Raw genomic sequence first — 17,698 nt, 5'->3', positions numbered from 1 at the left:
TCGGTAGGGAGGCCTATGAACGAGTACCTGAGCCCTCATGAACAAATATAACTGAACAATAACAACCACTTCACTTCGAGACCCAAAGACGCGGCCTGTCAGGAGGACGGCCCCATTTCGGAGATCCCACTTCTGACACCAATTTCAGTTTACCAACAACACATGTAGTCTTACAGATACTCTGACCAGAATGAAGAGAGCCCCAGTAAACATGACATTGCTGTGCACTCCCTCAGACTGGACAATGGGGGTTGTGCAAGAGTTACAGGGGGCCGAGTTACAAAACTGCGGTTGCCAAACAGTCATGACCCAAGGTTGTCTGAATAGGTCGGTGTTTCCTACCCGGGTAGGTGTCTGTGATTCGCCTCACACCTCGCTCTCCACACTGGAGAAGTGTGCGGACCCCCTCCGTGAGCAGAGGCTCTTGGCCTTGAGGGGCAGGTGAGGTGACTGTAACCTTTGGGGCTGGGGCACTGAGCGCAGTCTCTGGTACAGGAGTTTGGCACTAGCAGAAGCCATAGAAGACGGCTGGGGGGCGCCTGGGGTGGAGGATACTACAGAGGGAGACGAGACTGAAGAGGAGGAGTTCGGAGGAGGGATGTGGATGGGATGGGATGAGGAGGGAGGGGCAGGAAGGGCCGGGAGTGTTGGTGGAGGGAGGGAGGGGATGAGGGCCTGCGATGTAGAAGGCTGCCGAATGCGGTCTGTCCGCTGGATGCTGAGGTTGGACTGGCTTCCCGATTTGGGTTGATTCTTTGTCCGGTCGGGTTTGAAGGAATGCCGTTTGGAATTGGCGTTAGTCACAAAGCTTTGACAGTGTAGAAATAGTTCCTCCTGGCTAGGAGAGCTCACCTTGGGCAATTTAGAGTGAGCGTGTTGATGTTCGAGGGCAGATTGGCAGTTGCAAGCCACATCACCCCGCCCTTTGTCCTTGTCTTTCCGTTTCTCTTTCTTCTCCTCCTTCACAGGAAGCTTGTCCACGGACCAGTATCTTCGAGGAGCTGGTGGTGTCAATGGAGGTGGAGGCCACTGTGTACCACCTATCCTCCCTGATCCCCAGCCACCTTCCCCTACTCCCCCTGCTCCGCCCCATCCCTCCCCACGGCCCAATAACGAGCCATCCCTACTGTTTATGCTGCCGGCTTTTTCTCTGGCGGGATAAGTGCCAAAAAACCAACCTCCCCCTCCTATTCCCCCAACCGCTCTACCCTCATGACCCTCCCAGTACCTTTCGAACTTTCCAAATTCTCCCGAGGAGCCGTCGTTGTCTGAGTAGATACCCACCATCTTATCGCTTTCCCTTTCGGACTCTGATGCGGTCCTTCGTCTTCTCTCGTGTCTCTTCTCTTGCTCCACTTTTCTCCTTTCCTCCTCGGAATCTTCATCCTCATCTTCGGAATCCCACTCATGAAACGACAGACCTTCTTTGGAGTGAACCTCCACTCTCTCGTTCCTGCCCAACAGGGGGCGCGTCTCCCCTTCTTTCCCTAGGGCCTCTCTATCTGAGCCCTTACTCCTGCGCCTGGACGAGAGAGGGATCAGTGGTAGAAATGCAGATGAAGGAATCTCTGACGAAGGGTTTCCCGCTCCCCAGAATTTGACAGCGGTTGTGGGTTTTCTGGGGCTCTGGTACTGCTTGCTGGAACTGGAAGGCCTACCTGCATGCCTGTGGCGAGAATAAGGACTTCTGTGCCTTTCCTTGCCTCTAGTGTCCTCTCCATCATCTCTTTCCTTGTCCTCGCTATCTCTCCTCTCTTCATCCCTTGGAATATCCCATCCGTAACTTCTGATAGAACCTTCACTCTTCTTCCTCATAGAGTCACGCCTCAGAGCCGGGTAGGAGGAGTAGGCCTCTTGCGTTATCGCTTTGAGCTGCCCTCTCTGCTCACCACCCCCCTCCTCGTGCTCTGAGCGCTTGCCCCGATCTCTTCTCTTCACCTTCTCCTCTTTCTTCCTCTTCTTCTTCACTTTATGCCGCTTGCGCTCCCGCTCTCTCTCCTTCTCCTCTCTCTTTTTTTTCTTCCGGCCTTTCTTCCTCCTCTTTCTCTCCCTTTCACTCTCTTTGTGATGCCGTTTCTCATCCTTCCCCTCGGCCCTGGTTCCTGTTCCTCTACGTCTTTCTCTCTCGCCCCAGGAGGTCCACCACTCCTGCAGCTGGGCTAGCTGGCTCCCAGCCCTCTCTCTCTCATACTGTAGACGAGGCTTGCGGGGTGGTACAGGCGGAGGGGGTGGACTGCAAGGCAGTGAGCGAGAGGACATGCGTCGGGATTTGCCCTTTCTCCGTCCTAGCAGGAGGCTAGACTCCTCTGTCAGCTCATCAGAGTCATAAACGTCCTCGACATCCCTACTGCCAGCCCTGTACTTAAAACTCTGGGACGATGTGTATGTGATGGTGGAGGATGAGGGTGAGTTGGAGCGTGAGAGGGAGACGGAGGATGAGGACGAGGATGAACTTGATGAGGTGGAGGAGCAGGAGCTGGAGGTGTAGAGGGCGGAGTGAGAGGGAGTGGTAGGGGTAGTGAGGACAGGGGACGAGACAGGGACAGGCAATGGGAGTGGGGGAGGGCGACGGCCTCGCCTGCCACCTCCATCCCTTGCTCCGTACCTCCCTCCCCCTCTTCTCCCCAAGGGGAGGATGTTCTCATACAGAGGACCCCCGGAGCCCTTTCTTTTCGGGAGGCTGCCTCTTCTCCAAAATGGCGGTGGATGTGGGGATGAGGGGAGCGGTAGAGGGGGCTTGGACATTAAGTGCCCAGGGGGCGGTCCTTTAGAAGGTAGCCTAGGCATTCCTGAGGACTTTGTCCCCCTCTGGTTCGTTTTGGGGGTTTGAGAGCCACCTGTTTGTGGGTCAGCATTTGCCCCTAAGCCCTCTGGATCGATCGGGCCATAGTATCGCTTGTATTCATCCAGACTCCCGTCCCCTCCACTGGCTCCCCCAGCCCAATGAGGGGGCAAGCCCTTTTGAAACTGTGCCATGTCTGGGATCACACCGCTGCCACCAATCGGCTTGTCCGTGCTGGGCTTGGGACGGTTCCAGCGGTCTACCACAGCCAATCTGCGATCATGGCGAGGCAGAAAAGTGGAGCACGGCATAGGACCCTCCAAAAGGGGACTGTTTGATGGCCCAAGGGCCATTGCAGAGTGCCCAGTAGTTGGAGGAGATCCAGCAGGAAGCATGCTGTATGCTTGCTGTTGCTGCTGCTGCTGCTCATGCTGCTGTTGCTGCTGGTGATGATGCCTCTGCTGCTGCTGCACCATGGAAAGAGTAGTGTTACAGGTTACAGCCGCTGAGATGTGGGATTGGGGTGGAGGTGGCATTGTGGGAACACTCTGATATAGGGGAAGTGTGTTTCTGAGGCCTCCAGAGACGGTTTCATCTTCAAACCTGCAGCAACTGTACATACCCTGTGTAGACATAGAAGGGGAAGCTAGTTAGGATACAGCTAGCAAACTCCACATCCTAGTATCCCTAGATGAGAATATTGATACTGCAGTAAGAAAACACAATGTCATCTGAAATCTTGGAGAAAACTAGGGTCACTTTTAAAACGAGGTACAAGGACCTACCTTTTGAACAGTACTGCCTAGACATAGCCTGTGATGTGTTGATGCACCAAGCCTTTTCCCTTTCACCACCACCAGGGGGCATCACTACCACCACCACCACTACCACCACCAGGGGGCATCACTACCACCACCACCACTACCACCACCAGGGGGCATCACTACCACCACTATAACTCAGTCAGTAACTCACCCTGCTGATGGCCAATAGGAAGTCCATGCCACCGGAGCGGCCCAGGCAGTGCCTGATCTTCCAGTACACCAGGTGCTCCCAGGCGAAAACCAGCAGACTGAGCCCCATGGCCACCAGCAGCATGTAGAAGACCCCCGCCATGTTGTCAATGTCCAACTTGGAGCTCATCACCTCAATCTTGTCGTTGTGACAGATCCCCGAGAGCCACAGGCGCTCGAGCATGTCGATCTCATCTGACGGTGGGAGAAGAGGAGATGGGAGAGAAATAAAAAAACTACAAGGAGGGATTATCTGCCATTGTTATGGGACAGGCATTGTTTTATACCTTAAGGGGGAAGCTAGGAAGGTAATAGTTGAGAGGTCAGGAGGAAGAGGGGTGAAAGTGTGTCTGGCTCAGAGCTGTTGTATGATGGCAAAAAGAAAGCTGAAAATTGAGAAAATAGTGTGTGTGGGCGGGGAATGTGAGAGAGTAAGCCTGTGTGTGTGTGTGTGTGTGTGTGTGTGTGTGTGTGTGTGTGTGTGTGTGTGTGTGTGTGTGTGTGTGTGTGTGTGTGTGTGTGTGTGTGTGTGTGTGTGTGTGTGTGTGTAAGAGAGAGGGGGAAAGCGGAGGAAAGGGGGAGAGAGAGAGAAGCTGCATAGCTTTGATGGAAGTTGGAAATGGCCTGGATACAGAATCTCCCGTGTTAAGAGTGACCTGGACAGATGAAAGGTAGCAGAGACTAATAGGACTCCCAACACAGACCATTAGTTCCATATGTCAAAAACAACTGTTACACTGTAAAGGAGAAATGGAGGAAAACCCAGAGTTTGTGCTCAGCGGAGAGCAGACAACATGTATTGAAATGACAGCCACGTCTAAAGCGCCCTGCATTGTAAGAGCAGCTACTTAAGGTGTGTTTTAAAATCCCTGGTCGTTAGAGTTAAAACAGTGAAACACTCAACTATATTAACCTTAGGTTAACTGCCCTGTGTTGGAAATCCCATTGTAAAGCCCAAACTACATGGATCAGAAAAACATGAATTAACCATCCACTCCAATAAAACAAAATAAAAGGGAATCTACCTAACAAAAATATTCTTCCAAGAATGTGTAGCTAAGAATTCACAGTCAGGAGTTAAAGTGGTCTCTCTGATTCCATTTTTTACATTGACATTTTAGTCATTTAGCAGATACTCTTATCCAGAGTGATTTACAGTCATTGCATTAATCTTAAAATAGCTAGGTGGGACAACCACAGTCATAGTAAGTACATTTTTTCCTCAATTAAAGTATCTATCAGCAAAGTCAGTGGAAAAAGTCAGGTACGAGTGCTAGACCACGGAAGTCACTATACCTCACTGCCAATTGTGTTGCTTTTTTTTAAACAATGGATGCTAATTTGCATGATCATAAACGGTGACAGACTCCTAATCTTATTCATCATATTTCAATAAGCACCCCCCCCCCCCGCTCTCTTTCACATTCAACCCTTAATCGTGACCAAACTCAGGGCTTCACGTAGAGCTGAGACAGAGCTGACAGAGCTGCGACATCCTCAGCACAAGCCGAAGGAATAACACCACCTTCTAATCACAGGACCAGAACAAATGAGTGACAGTAAAAAAAAGAAAGAAAAAAAGATGTATTACAAAGAAAAAAACATTAGCAATGCAAAGTATGATACAGTACTTGAGAATACATATATGGAATCTTTAAGACCTTTTATGATGTAAGGATTTGTGAAACATTCTGGGGGGGGGGGGGGGGGGGGGGTGATTGCACAGACCCAGATTAAGCCTAAAGTACTCATGGACTAAATGGCATGTTAAATAGAGAATCACCATTGAAGTCCGTGTTAAGGGTTAATCTGGGTCACAATCAACCCTAATAAATCCAACATTCAACATGAATTTACTGTCTTGCAGTATGGCAGGCCTCCTGCAAAGACAGCGTATGTAGGACTACTCTAAAACATACAGGTAACTGCCAAAATAATGGAAACACTTGAGTAAATGAGGGATACAAAGTCTATTGAAAGCAAATGCTTCCACACAGGTGTGGTTCCTGAGTTAATTAAGCAATTAACATCCCATCATGCTTAGGGTCATGCATACAAATGCTGGGCAGACCATTCTTTTTTGCCAATATTTTGGCAACCATGATTATGCCCCCATAGGATGACAATGCCCCCATCCACAGGGCACAAGTGGTCAATGAATGGTTTGTTGAGCATGAAAACGATGTAAACCATATGCCATACCCGTCTCAGACTACACTTATTGGAGATTCTGGAGCGGCGCCTGAGACATTTTCCACCACCATCAACAAAACACCAAATTATGGAATTTCTCATGGAAGAATGGTGTCGCATCCCTCCAATAGAATTCCAGACACTTGTAGAATCTATACCAAGGTGCATTGAAGCTGTTCTGGCTCAAGGTGACCCAACGCCCGATTAAGACACTTTTTGTTTGTGTTTACTCTAATTTGGCAGTTACCTGTAGTATGTAGGTCTACTGTACAATATACAGTATGCAAGACAAACTGCAAAAACCATGAATGTGAAAAGCATTCAACTGAATTAAGCAGAATGTAGCAGAAGCAGAAAGTGTTTTTTTCTCCTCACTTCAATCCACCACTAAAAGCAGAGACAGATTGATGCTGCCAGCATGCCACTAACAAGCCAGCACATTTATCAACTTCTCCTGCCTGTCCCCAACCCCTCTCTCCCCCACTCCTTTCTCTCTCCTCACCGTCTCCCACCAGCTGCAGGAGGGCCAAGTCCACGGGGCGTTTCCAGCGGGTGTTCTTATGCAGGGCGATGCCGTAGCCCGTGGTGGCGAACACCTTGCCCGAGCCAATGGTCATCACCTTACAGCCCTCGTCTTTCCTCGCCATGTAATTTAGCACAGCCGCATCATAGATGAAGGCATCTAGTTTACTGACGGGGAGGGAGGGAGGGAGGGGAGAAAGAGAAGAGGGGATGAGGGTGAGATGATAAGTGAGAATGTGAGGTTTAATAACACGGTACGTCAAGTCCGGGTGAGGAATAAGCTTCTGGTGGTCAAGTCGTCTTGGGGAAGTGTCTCTCCTCTGCATGAGGCGCACAATTTGTTACATCTACTCTAATGCTTCCAGCATGATGTGTGTGTGTGTTTTATCTAATGTAAGCATAATTCATACAAGACTGCATGGGGAGATAACTGTTGCTAAGAGGCTGCTATGCTGGGTCATGTTCTTTAGGGCACACAACAGAAAACATTAAAAAAAAAATGTTTTGCAACGGAAAACGAAAATATACGTTTCTTATTGGACAAGTCTAGGTAGTTCCTCCATGTTTCAGGCTGTTTTCTTCCGTTTGGTGCCTAATGAACATGGTCCTGGTTGAATGAAATGAAATGGATGTCATCTTCAGAAACACACAAACTGACCCAGTCTTGAGGTTGTCGATGGCCTCCTCCACGCCCTTCTGGTTGTTGCGGATCATGAAGTTGTGCATGTTGGCGTAGTTGCTGCGGATGTTCTCCTCGGTGCTGCCGTTGGGGACGGTGCCAAATCGGAGTGGGGGGTACTGCTCAGTAGGCTGCTGGAACTGGGGGGATAGAGGAGGAACTAGATGTTGATGTGGGGATTCAGGGTAAGAGTTGAGTGACAAGAGTACATTACAACGTAAATAATGCATGCATAGTGATCTAAGGAAGTTGGACAGGTGGACAATACATAGAGCAACATGTCAAAAATCAAAGAACTGCCAAAATGCAAGAACATTCGAAAAGATTGCTGCACAAATCTCCAACACCAACTCAACAAGTTGAGCATTTATCTTTTGAGATGTTCTTGTGATTTTTGGCTGCATCTCATGGTGCTGCCCAGTGTCCACCAAACTTCCTTAGATCTCATTTAAAAACATTTTCTTCTTCTCCCCCAAAGAGAACAGAATTCTGCTCTCCTTGCATTTTTATTACAAAAATCTTTAGAAAGGGAGAGAAGTGAGAGGGATGAACAGTAGGGATGGATCAATGCATAAATTGTCATGACATAAGACATTAGATGGATATTTTTTAATAATCAAATGATCAATGACAAATGATCAAAATAAATGGCTACTCTGACTGACAAACTGAGGACAATCTGGTCTTGAATTCAAACAATCAATAGCCCAGGCCAATGAAGCGACACACAGATTGTACAATGTTATGAGGAAATATATATACAGTTGAAGTCGGAAGTTTACATACACTTAGGTTGGAGTCATTAAAACTTGTTTTTCAACCACACACACAAATGTATGGGTAACAAACTATAGTTTTGGCAAGTCGGTTAGGACATCTACTTTGTGCATGACAAAAGTAATTTTTCCAACAATTGTTTACAGACAGATTATTTCACTTAGAATTCACTGTATCACAATTCCAGTGGGTCAGAAGTTTACATAAACTAAAATGACTGTGCCTTTAAACAGCTTGGAAAATTCCAGAAAATGATGTCATGGCTTTAGAAGCTTCTAATAGGCTAATTGACATCATTTCAGTCAATTGGAGGTGTACCTGTGGATGTATTTCAAGGCCTACCTTCAAACTCAGTGCCTCTTTGCTTGACATCATGGAAAAATCAAAAGAAATCAGCCAAGACTTCAGAAAAAAATGTGTAGACCTCCACAAGTCTGGTTCATTCTTGGGAGCAATTTCCAAACGCCTGAAGGTACCCCGTTCATCTGTACAAACAATAGTACGCACGTATAAACACCATGGGACCACGCAGCCGTCATACCGCTCAGGAAGGAGACGCGTTCTGTCTCCTGGAGATGAACGTACTTTGGTGCGAAAAGTGCAAATCAATCCCAGAACAACAGCAAAGGACCTTGTGAAGATGCTGGAGGAAACAGGTACAAATGTATCTATATCCACAGTAAAAATAGTCCTATAACGACATAACCTGAAAGGCCGCTCAGCAAGGAAGAAGCCACTGCTCCAAAACCGCCATAAAAAAGCCAGACTACGGTTTGCATCTGCACATGGGGACAAAGATCGTACTTTTTGGAGAAATGTCCTGTGGTCTGATGAAACACAAATAGAACTGTTTGGCCATAATGACCATCGTTATGTTTGGAGGAAAAAGGGGGAGGCTTGCAAGCCGAAGAACACCATCCCAACCGTGAAGCACGGGGGTGGCAGCTGTGGGGGTGCATTGCTGCAGGAGGGATTGGTGCACTTCACAAAATAGATGGCATCATGGGGAGGAAAGTTATGTGGATATATTGAAGCAACATCTCAAGACATCAGTCAGGAAGTTAAAGCTTGGTTGCAAATGGGTCTTCCAAATGGACAATGACCCCAAGCATACTTCCAAAGTTGTGGCAAAATGGCTTAAGGATAACAAAGTCAAGGTATTGGAGTGGCCATCACAAAGCCCTGACCTCAATCCTATAGAACATTTGTGGGCAGAACTGAAAAAACGTGTGCGAGCAAGGAGGCCCACAAACCTGACTCAGTTACACCAGCTCTGTCAGGAGGAATGGGCCAAAATTCACCCAACTTATTGTGGGAAACTTGTGGAAGGCAATCTGAAATGTTTGAACGAAGTTAAACAATTTAAAGGCATTGCTACCAAATATTTATTGAGTGTATGTAAACTTCTGACCCACTGGGGATGTGATGAAAGAAATAAAAGCTGAAATAAATCATATTATTCTGACATTTCACAGTCTTAAAATAAAGTGGTGATCCTAACTGACCTAAGACAGGGAATTCTTACTAGAAATTGTGAAAAATTGAGTTTAAATGTATTTGGCTAAGGTGTATGTAAACTTCCGACTTCAACTGTACAGTATACACTACATGACCAAAAGTATGTGGATGCTCATCAAACATCTCATTCCAAAATCATGGGCATTAGTATGGAGTTGGTCCCCCCGTTTGCTGCTTTAACAGCCTCCACTCTTCTGGGAAGGCTTTCCACTCGATGATGGAACAATGCTGCAGGGATTTGCTTCCATTCAGCCACAACAGCATTTGTGAGGTTGGGCACTGATGTTGGGCCTGATTAAGCCTGGCTCACAGTCGGCGTTCCAATTCATCCCAAAGGTGTTCAATGGGGTTGAGGTCAGGGCTCTGCAGGCCAGTCAAGTTCTTCCACACCGATCTCGAAAAAACATTTCTGAATGGACCTCGCTTTATACACGGGGCATTGTCATGCTGAAACAGGAAGGGGACATCCCCAAACTGTTGCCACAAAGTTGGAAGCACAGAATAGTTTAGAATGTCATTGTACACTGTAGCATTAAGATTTCCCTTCACTGGAACTAAGGGGTCTAGCTCGAACCATGAAAAAAACAGCCCCAGACCATTATTCCTCATCCACCAAACTTTACAGTTGGTACTATGCATTCGAGCAGATAGCATTCTCCTGGCATCCGGCAAATCCAGATTCGTCCTGTCGTACTGCCATATGGTGAAGCGTGATTCACGTCTCTTGAGAATGAGTTTCCACTGCTCCAGAGTCCAGTGGTGGTGAGCTTTACACCAATCCAGCCGACGCTTGGCATTGCTCATGGTGATCTTAGGCTTGACCTGCGGCTGCTCGGTCATAGAAACCCATTTCATGAAGCTCCCGACAAACAGTTATTGTGCTGAAGTTGCTTCCAGAGGCAGTTTGGAACTCGATGGTGAGTGTTGCAACCGAGGACAGACGATTTTTAAATGCTACACACTTCAGCACTCGGCAGTCCCGTTCTGTGAGCTTGTGTGGCCTACCTCTTCGTGGCTGAGCCGTTGTTGCTCCTAGAAGTTTCCACTTCACAATAAAAGCACTTACAGTTGACCGGGACAGCTCTAGCAGGGCAGAAATTTGACGAACTGACTTGTTGGAAAGGCGGCATCCTGTGACGGTGCCACGTTGAAAGTCACTGAGCTCTTCAGTAAGGCCATTCTACTGCCTATTGCATGGTTGTGTGCATGATTTTATATACCTGTCAGCAACAGGTATGGCTGATGTAGCTGAATCCACTAATTTGAAGGGGTGTCCACATACTTTTGTATATATAGTGTATATACCATTGCCTACAGTAGGCTACATAATAATATTTCGAGAGGGTCAATGTCTCACCTAATGATATAGATGAAGCCATAGGCTACTCATAGTGATGGCCGATGCGCTCATCGTGGCAATAGCCTATCTCATGATGAGCTACTTTGAAAAACAGTGCTGCTGTTCGCAAAAAAATGGGAGTTGTTGAGAAAAATGTGTTTCAATCAGTTGTACTGACAGATTAGACTTTTCAGAAGTAGGTATTTGCTTTCCAAACTGTACGTTTCTCCCACAATTGTATTTTGAAATCTTCAAAAGGCAAACTGACAACCGCAAACAACCATAGAAATATAATCCATAGATGGCAGTTCAAGTCTGGACTGGCATCCATTGCTAGAGTACCCATGAGTTTATCAGTCAAATTGCCAGGGTAAGAAGTTATAAAACCTTTCTATGTCTATGTCTATGGCCACAACGCAACAAGCTGTATATTTGGCACGCATGCTGGCCAAATTGCAGCATCCCCGACTGTAGGCATACAGGTGACTGCCAAAATAAAGGAAACACTTGAGTAAACGAGGGATACAAAGTACATGTTATGGTGTGGGGTGCATTTTCCTGGCATCGTTTAGGTCCACTTGTAGAATTTCTGCCAAGGCGCATTGAAGCTCTTCTGGCAGCTCTTGGTGGTCCAACACCATTTTCATTAAGACCCTTTATGTTGGTGTTTCCTTTATTTTGGCAGATACATGCTTGTGAGTGTGATAAAAATAAATCCACAATAATTTTTTATTAACTATTGATTCTCTGTGGCATAATATACACTACATATAATGATGCTCTTTGGTGTGGCGTGATAAAACTATTTAATATTACAAAAAATACCGCAATTTTATTTGTGTTTTTTTTTTTTTTGCATCTTCGGCTTTGGCCCAGCCCCTGACTCACACAACTGACCAGTCACATTTATTTATTATGCCGTTTTTTTATTTTATTAATCAGTTACCCAATAAAGGCAGGGCACCCCAGTTACCCACGTGGGCCCCTAGCTTCTCTCCTGCCTCATGTGATGATTAGCAGAGTGGCAGAAGGCTGCAGCAGGCTGTCTACACTCATTGAGAGCGGGCTCATGAGTCCTCCTGTGTTTGGCGGTTGCATAAAAAAAATATATATATATACTATACTGAACAAAAATAAGCGCAAAATGCAACAATTTCAACGACTTTACTGAGTTATAGTTCATATAAGTAAATCAGTCAATTTAAATCAATTCATTAGGCCCTAATCTATAAGTATTTCACATGACTGGGCAGGGGCACAGCCATGGGTGGGCCTGGAAGGGCATAGACCCACCCACTGGGGAGCCAGGCCCAGCCAATCCAAATTAGTTTTTCCCCACAAAAGGGCTTCAATACAAACAGAAATACTCCTCAGTTTCATCAGCTGTCCGGGTGGCTGGTCTCAGATGATCCCACAGGTGAAGAAGTCGGATGTGGAGGTCCTGGGCTGGCGTGGTTACACATGGTCTGCGGTTGTGAGGCCGGTTAGATGTACAGCCAATTTCTCAACAAAAAAAACGTTGGAGGTGACTTATGATAGTGAAATGAACATTAAATTCTCTGGCAACACCTCTGCTGAAGATTCCTGCAGTGAGCATGCCAATTGCACGCTCCCTCAAAACTTGAGACATCAGTGGCATTGTGTTGTGTGACAAAACTGCACATTTTAGAGTGGCCTTTTATTGTCCCCAACACAAGGTGCACCTGTGTAATGATCATGCTGTTTAATCAGCTTCTTGATATTACACACCTGTCAGGTGGATGGATTATCTTGACAAATGAGAAATGCTCAATAACAGGGATGTAAACAAATTTGTCCACAAAATTTGAGAGAAATAAGCTTTTTGTGCGTATGGAAAATTTCCAGGATCTTTTATTTCAGTTCATGAAACATGGGACCAACACTTTTTATGTTGCGTTTATATTTCTGTTCTGTATACATATATACAGTTGAAATCGAAAGTTTACATACACCTTAGCCAAATACATTTAAACTCAATTTTTCACAATTCCTGACATTTAATCCCAGTAAAAAGTCCCTGTCTTAGGTCAGTTAGGATCACCACTTTCTTTTAAGAATGTGAAATGTCAGAATAATAGTAGAGAAAATGATTTATTTCAGCTTTTATTTCTTTCATCACATTCCCAGTGGGTCAGAAGTTTACATACACTCAATTAGTATTTGGTAGCATTGCCTTTAAATTGTTTAACTTCGGTCAAACGTTTCGGGTAGCCTTCCACAAGCTTCCCACAATAAGTTGGGTGAATTTTGTCCCATTCCTCTTGACAGAGCTGGTGTAACTGAGTCAGGTTTGTAGGCCTCCTTGCTCGCACACGCTTTTTCAGTTCTGCCCACATATTTTCTATAGGATTGAGGTCAGGGCTTTGTGATGGCCACTCCAATACCTTGACTTTTTTGTCCTTAAGCCATTTTGCCACAGCTTTGGAAGTATGCTTGGGGTCATTGTCCATTTGGAAGACCCATTTGCGACCAAGCTTTAACTTCCTGACTGATGTCTTGAAATGTTTCTTAAATATATCCACGTCATTTTCCCTCCTTATGATGCCATCTATTTTGTGAAGTTCACTAGTCCCTCGTGCAGCAATGCACCCCCACAACATGATGCTGCCACCCCCGTGCTTCACGGTTGGGATGGTGTTCATCGGCTTGCAAGCGTCCCCCTTTTTCCTCCAAACATATCGATGATCATTATGGCCAAACAGTTCTATTTTTGTTTCATCAGACCAGAGGACATTTCTCCAAAAAGTACGATCGTTGTCCCCATGTGCAGGTGCAAACCGTAGTCTGGCTTTTTGATGGCGGTTTTGGAGCAGTGGCTTCTTCCTTGCTGAGCAGCCTTTCAGGTTATGTCGATATAGGACTCATTTTACTTTGGATAAAGATACTTTTGTACCTGTTTCCTCCAGCATCTTCACAAGGTCCTTTGCTGTTGTTCTGGGATTGATTTGCACTTTTCGCACCAAAGTACATTCGGTATGATGGCTGCGTGGTCATATGGTGTTTATACTTGCGTACTATTCTTTGTACAGATGAACGTGGTACCTTCAGGCATTTGGAAATTGCTCCCAAGGATGAACCAGACTTGTGGAGGTCTACACATTTTGTTTTCTGAAGTCTTGGCTGATTTCTTTTGATTTTCCCATGGTATCAAGCAAAGAGGCACTGAGTTTGAAGGTAGGCCTTGAAATACATCCAAAGGTACACCTCCAATTGACTCAAATGATGTCAATTAGCCTATCAGAAGCTTCTAAAGCCATGACATAATTTTCTGGAATTTTCCAAGCTGTTTAAAGGCACAGTCAATTTAGTGTATGTAAACTTCTGACCCACTGGAATTGTGATACAGTGAATTATAAGTGAAATAATCTGTCTGTGAACAATTGTTGGAAAAATTACTTGTGTCATGCACAAAGTAGATGTCCTAACCGACTTGCCAAAACTATAGTTTGTTAACAAGAAATTTGTGGAGTGGTTGAAAAATGAGTTTTAATGACTCCAACCTAAGTGTATGTAAACTTCAACTGTAATACATATATAATTGTTTGCATCCTCTTGGGCCCCCAAGGGGCTGGGCCCAGGGGCTTCAGCCCTGGTAAACCCCCGCATAAATCCGGCCCTGCCTTCCCCAATGCAATGCTTTTAAATCCATAGACAGGTAATGTGCGAGTGCACACTTTGGGAGAAGTGTGAAGAATTGAGGCATCACTGTGCTATGGAAACAGACATTATAGCCATCTTGGCCTTGGATCAGAATGGCCTCCTCACTCACACACCTTCTTGTCGCTGAGGCCAGACACAGTGTCGATGTACTCCTCCTGGATCATGAAGGCTGCCAGGTTGGCCGTGTAGGAGGCCAGGAAGATGACAGCAAAGAAGGCCCACACCAGCACCATGATCTTACTGGTGGTTCCTCTGGGGTTCTCCACGGGCACTGAGTTATTGAAGACCAGAGCCCACAGCAGCCAGATAGACTTCCCTATGGTGAATTTAGAGCCCCCTGTCTCTGGATAGAGAGAGGTCGGGGGGAAGAGGGGTAGGGAGTGGGAGAGACAATGAGTGAGAGAGTGAGCGAGAGAGAGCGAGAGAGAGAGAGCGAGAGAGAGCGAGTGAGAGAACGAAAGAGCGAGAGAACGAAAGAGCGAGAGAGAGAGAGAGAGAAAGAAATGGACATTGAATGGAAAAGAAATATCCCCAGGGTACTACTCACACTGGTATGTAACTCATCACGACTACTTCAATTGCTTCAATGGTGATAACCTGAAATAATAATGACCATACTGTAATAAATTACTTACTCTTTGCACTTTGCAGGCTGCGGTTGTAGCCAACGGGACTGAAGAACTCGAAAATAAAGACTGTGACAGCGACCACGGAGAGGCACATGACGAACATCATCACCCACACAGCTGGGCTGTACGGCTCTGAAACATCACATCAGAAAGACAAAGGTTCTGTTCCAAGGTTCTCGCTAGCTTGCTACTTAGAATGAAGCTATTGACACGTCCCAAATGGTACCCTACAATTCCCTATATATATAGTGGGGTCCGAAATGATCGACACCCTTGATAAAGATGAGCAATAATGATTGTATAAAATAAATAATTAGAATACTGAGCTATATTGTATGCTCCCAAAAATTGGGTCATTATAATATTTTATACTAATCAAACTGCTTAGAGAAAAATATTTTGTTAGTAATACCTTTTTTCTCAAAAGGTAGGGGGCAAAATTAGTGACACCCCTAAATATTCTTATAAATGAAGTAGTCAAAGGTTTCCTAAAGATACTTATAAATAAAGTATTCAAGGGTTACTAAACCTTTGACTACTTTATTTAAAAGAATATTTAGGGGTGTCAATAATTTTGCCCACTACCTTTTTGAGAAAAAAAAGTATTACTTGTTAAACAAAATCTCTTTCTCTGAGCAGTATTAGTATAAAATAATATACTTTCACAATTGTTCTTCGTTTGATCCTATATTCTACATTGGGTCCCATATTCCTAGCACCCAATGACAACACAAAGCTTGTGATTCTACGAACTTGTTGGAGACATTTGCATTTTGGTTTTGTTTCAGATTGTTTTGTGCCCAATAGAAATTAATGGTAAATATTGTAATGTGTCATTTTGGATTCACTTTTATTGTAAATAATAATAGAATATGTTCCTAAACCCTTCTACGTTAATGTGGATAATCCTAAATGAATCGTGAATAATGATGTGTGAGAAAGTTACAGCGGGTCAAAGATCGTACCCCAAAGACATGCTAACTTCTCACCATTACCAATTACAGGGGAGGTTAGCATTTCTGGGTGTATGATCTTTGACCCGCTGTAACTTTCTCACTCATCATTATTCACGATTCATTCAGGATTATCTCTAAGCATGGTAGCATCCACATTAATGTAGAAGTGTTTAGAAACGTTTAGAAACATATTATATTCTTATTTTTACAATAAAAGTGACTCCAAAATGACACAATAATGATCTGAAATACAACCGAAACTAACTGTAAAAGCATCCATCAAGTTTGTAGAGCTTGATGCAGTCCTTGCATGCTAGAATTATGGGAACAAATACTCAACTTTTGACTACTTTATTTATAAGAACCTTTAGGGGTGTCAATATATATATTTTTATACAATATAGCTCAGTATTTCAATTATTTATTTTATACAATCATTATTGCTCATATTTATCAAGGGTGTCAATAATTTGGGACCCCACTGTAGTGCACTACTTTTTTCTAGAGCCCATTGAGCCCTTGTCAAAAGTAGTACACTACATAGGTAACGGGGTGCCATTGGGACACAGGCAATGTATTGGACACGCATTAGATGGTTGCTCGACCTCATCCCTTTAATAAGGCTTGTAAATGGACAAAGTTTCGATCCAAGAGTGGATGCACATTGTGCATTTACTAGCCTTATTAAATATATAAGGGTATGTGGTGGAGCATTTGTGTATGTTAGTTTTTACATGGCCCAGCAACCCTCTAACAAGTGCTGTGTGTTTAACTATACAGACAGATTACAGGCATGCATTCTAAGTGGTATGCTAGCATTGACTTTGGAACATAGCCAAGGAGGGAATTCTACAAAAAAGCCATTCTCAAACCACTACACTCGTGCCATCAAATCCCCGAGCCGACAAGGTAAAAATCTGTCGTTCTGCCCCTGAACAAGGCAGTTAACCCACTGTTCCTAGGTCGTCATTGAAAATAAGAATTTGTTCTTAACTGACTTGCCTAGTTAAATAAAGGTAAAATATATATATATTTTTTTAAATAGGTAAAGATTTAAAGGGATTGTTTTGTGGTAACATGATTTTGATTGGATACCTGTGAAGGAACTAATTACATGTATTAATGTGTTATTACAAAGTAATGAAGCAATTGCTCTGTAATTGCATACAGAGGAATCAGGAATTGCCTTTAAATCATTTTCAGATTCTGTCTGACCTTAGTCATACAGGAGTAACCTACAATATCAAAAATATTAAGGTCAAAACAAGATAGTTGAGAAAATGGTTGAAGGTCTCAAGAAAACAGCCTTAAAAGAAAGAGTCAGGCTTGAAGAGCCAAGATTTTCTTGGCAAGAGATTACTCTGGGCTCTGGCCAGCTAATACACACTAAGAGCAAACCAATGACCCTTAGGTTACCATCAAATCAGTGACCCTTGATTCAGACTAAATGGCCTTGGGGTAAAAAAAACTTCTGGGTGGCCATTGGATACAGAATATGTCCAGACTGTCTGCTAAATCTTAGTTGACAGACAGATATAAGTCTGAAATGAATCATTCAGGGGGAAAAACTACATCCAGTCTGTGTTGTTTGAGTGTCTGAAACTAAGGC

At 44.7% G+C, this 17,698-nt stretch overlaps 1 protein-coding gene across 1 annotated transcript in view; it reads right to left on the bottom strand.

The window, feature by feature from the left end:
- Positions 1-366: 366 nt before the first annotated feature.
- The window catches only part of grin2da (glutamate receptor, ionotropic, N-methyl D-aspartate 2D, a), a 58,237-nt gene continuing 40,905 nt past the window's right edge, over positions 367-17,698 (bottom strand). Inside the window, exons 10-15 of the mRNA XM_029731079.1 lie at positions 15,140-15,265; positions 14,618-14,847; positions 7,169-7,329; positions 6,491-6,678; positions 3,758-3,990; positions 367-3,405 (exon numbers count right to left, since the gene is read on the bottom strand). Of these exons, the coding sequence (XP_029586939.1) occupies positions 367-3,405; positions 3,758-3,990; positions 6,491-6,678; positions 7,169-7,329; positions 14,618-14,847; positions 15,140-15,265 (3,977 nt within the window). The remainder of the gene's footprint in view (positions 3,406-3,757; positions 3,991-6,490; positions 6,679-7,168; positions 7,330-14,617; positions 14,848-15,139; positions 15,266-17,698) is intronic.

This window comes from Salmo trutta, chromosome 34 (assembly GCF_901001165.1).
Source record: "Salmo trutta chromosome 34, fSalTru1.1, whole genome shotgun sequence".
NCBI lineage: Eukaryota > Metazoa > Chordata > Actinopteri > Salmoniformes > Salmonidae > Salmo > Salmo trutta.
Note: the sequence above shows the minus strand (reverse complement) of the source record. Positions and strands in the feature narration are given on the sequence as shown.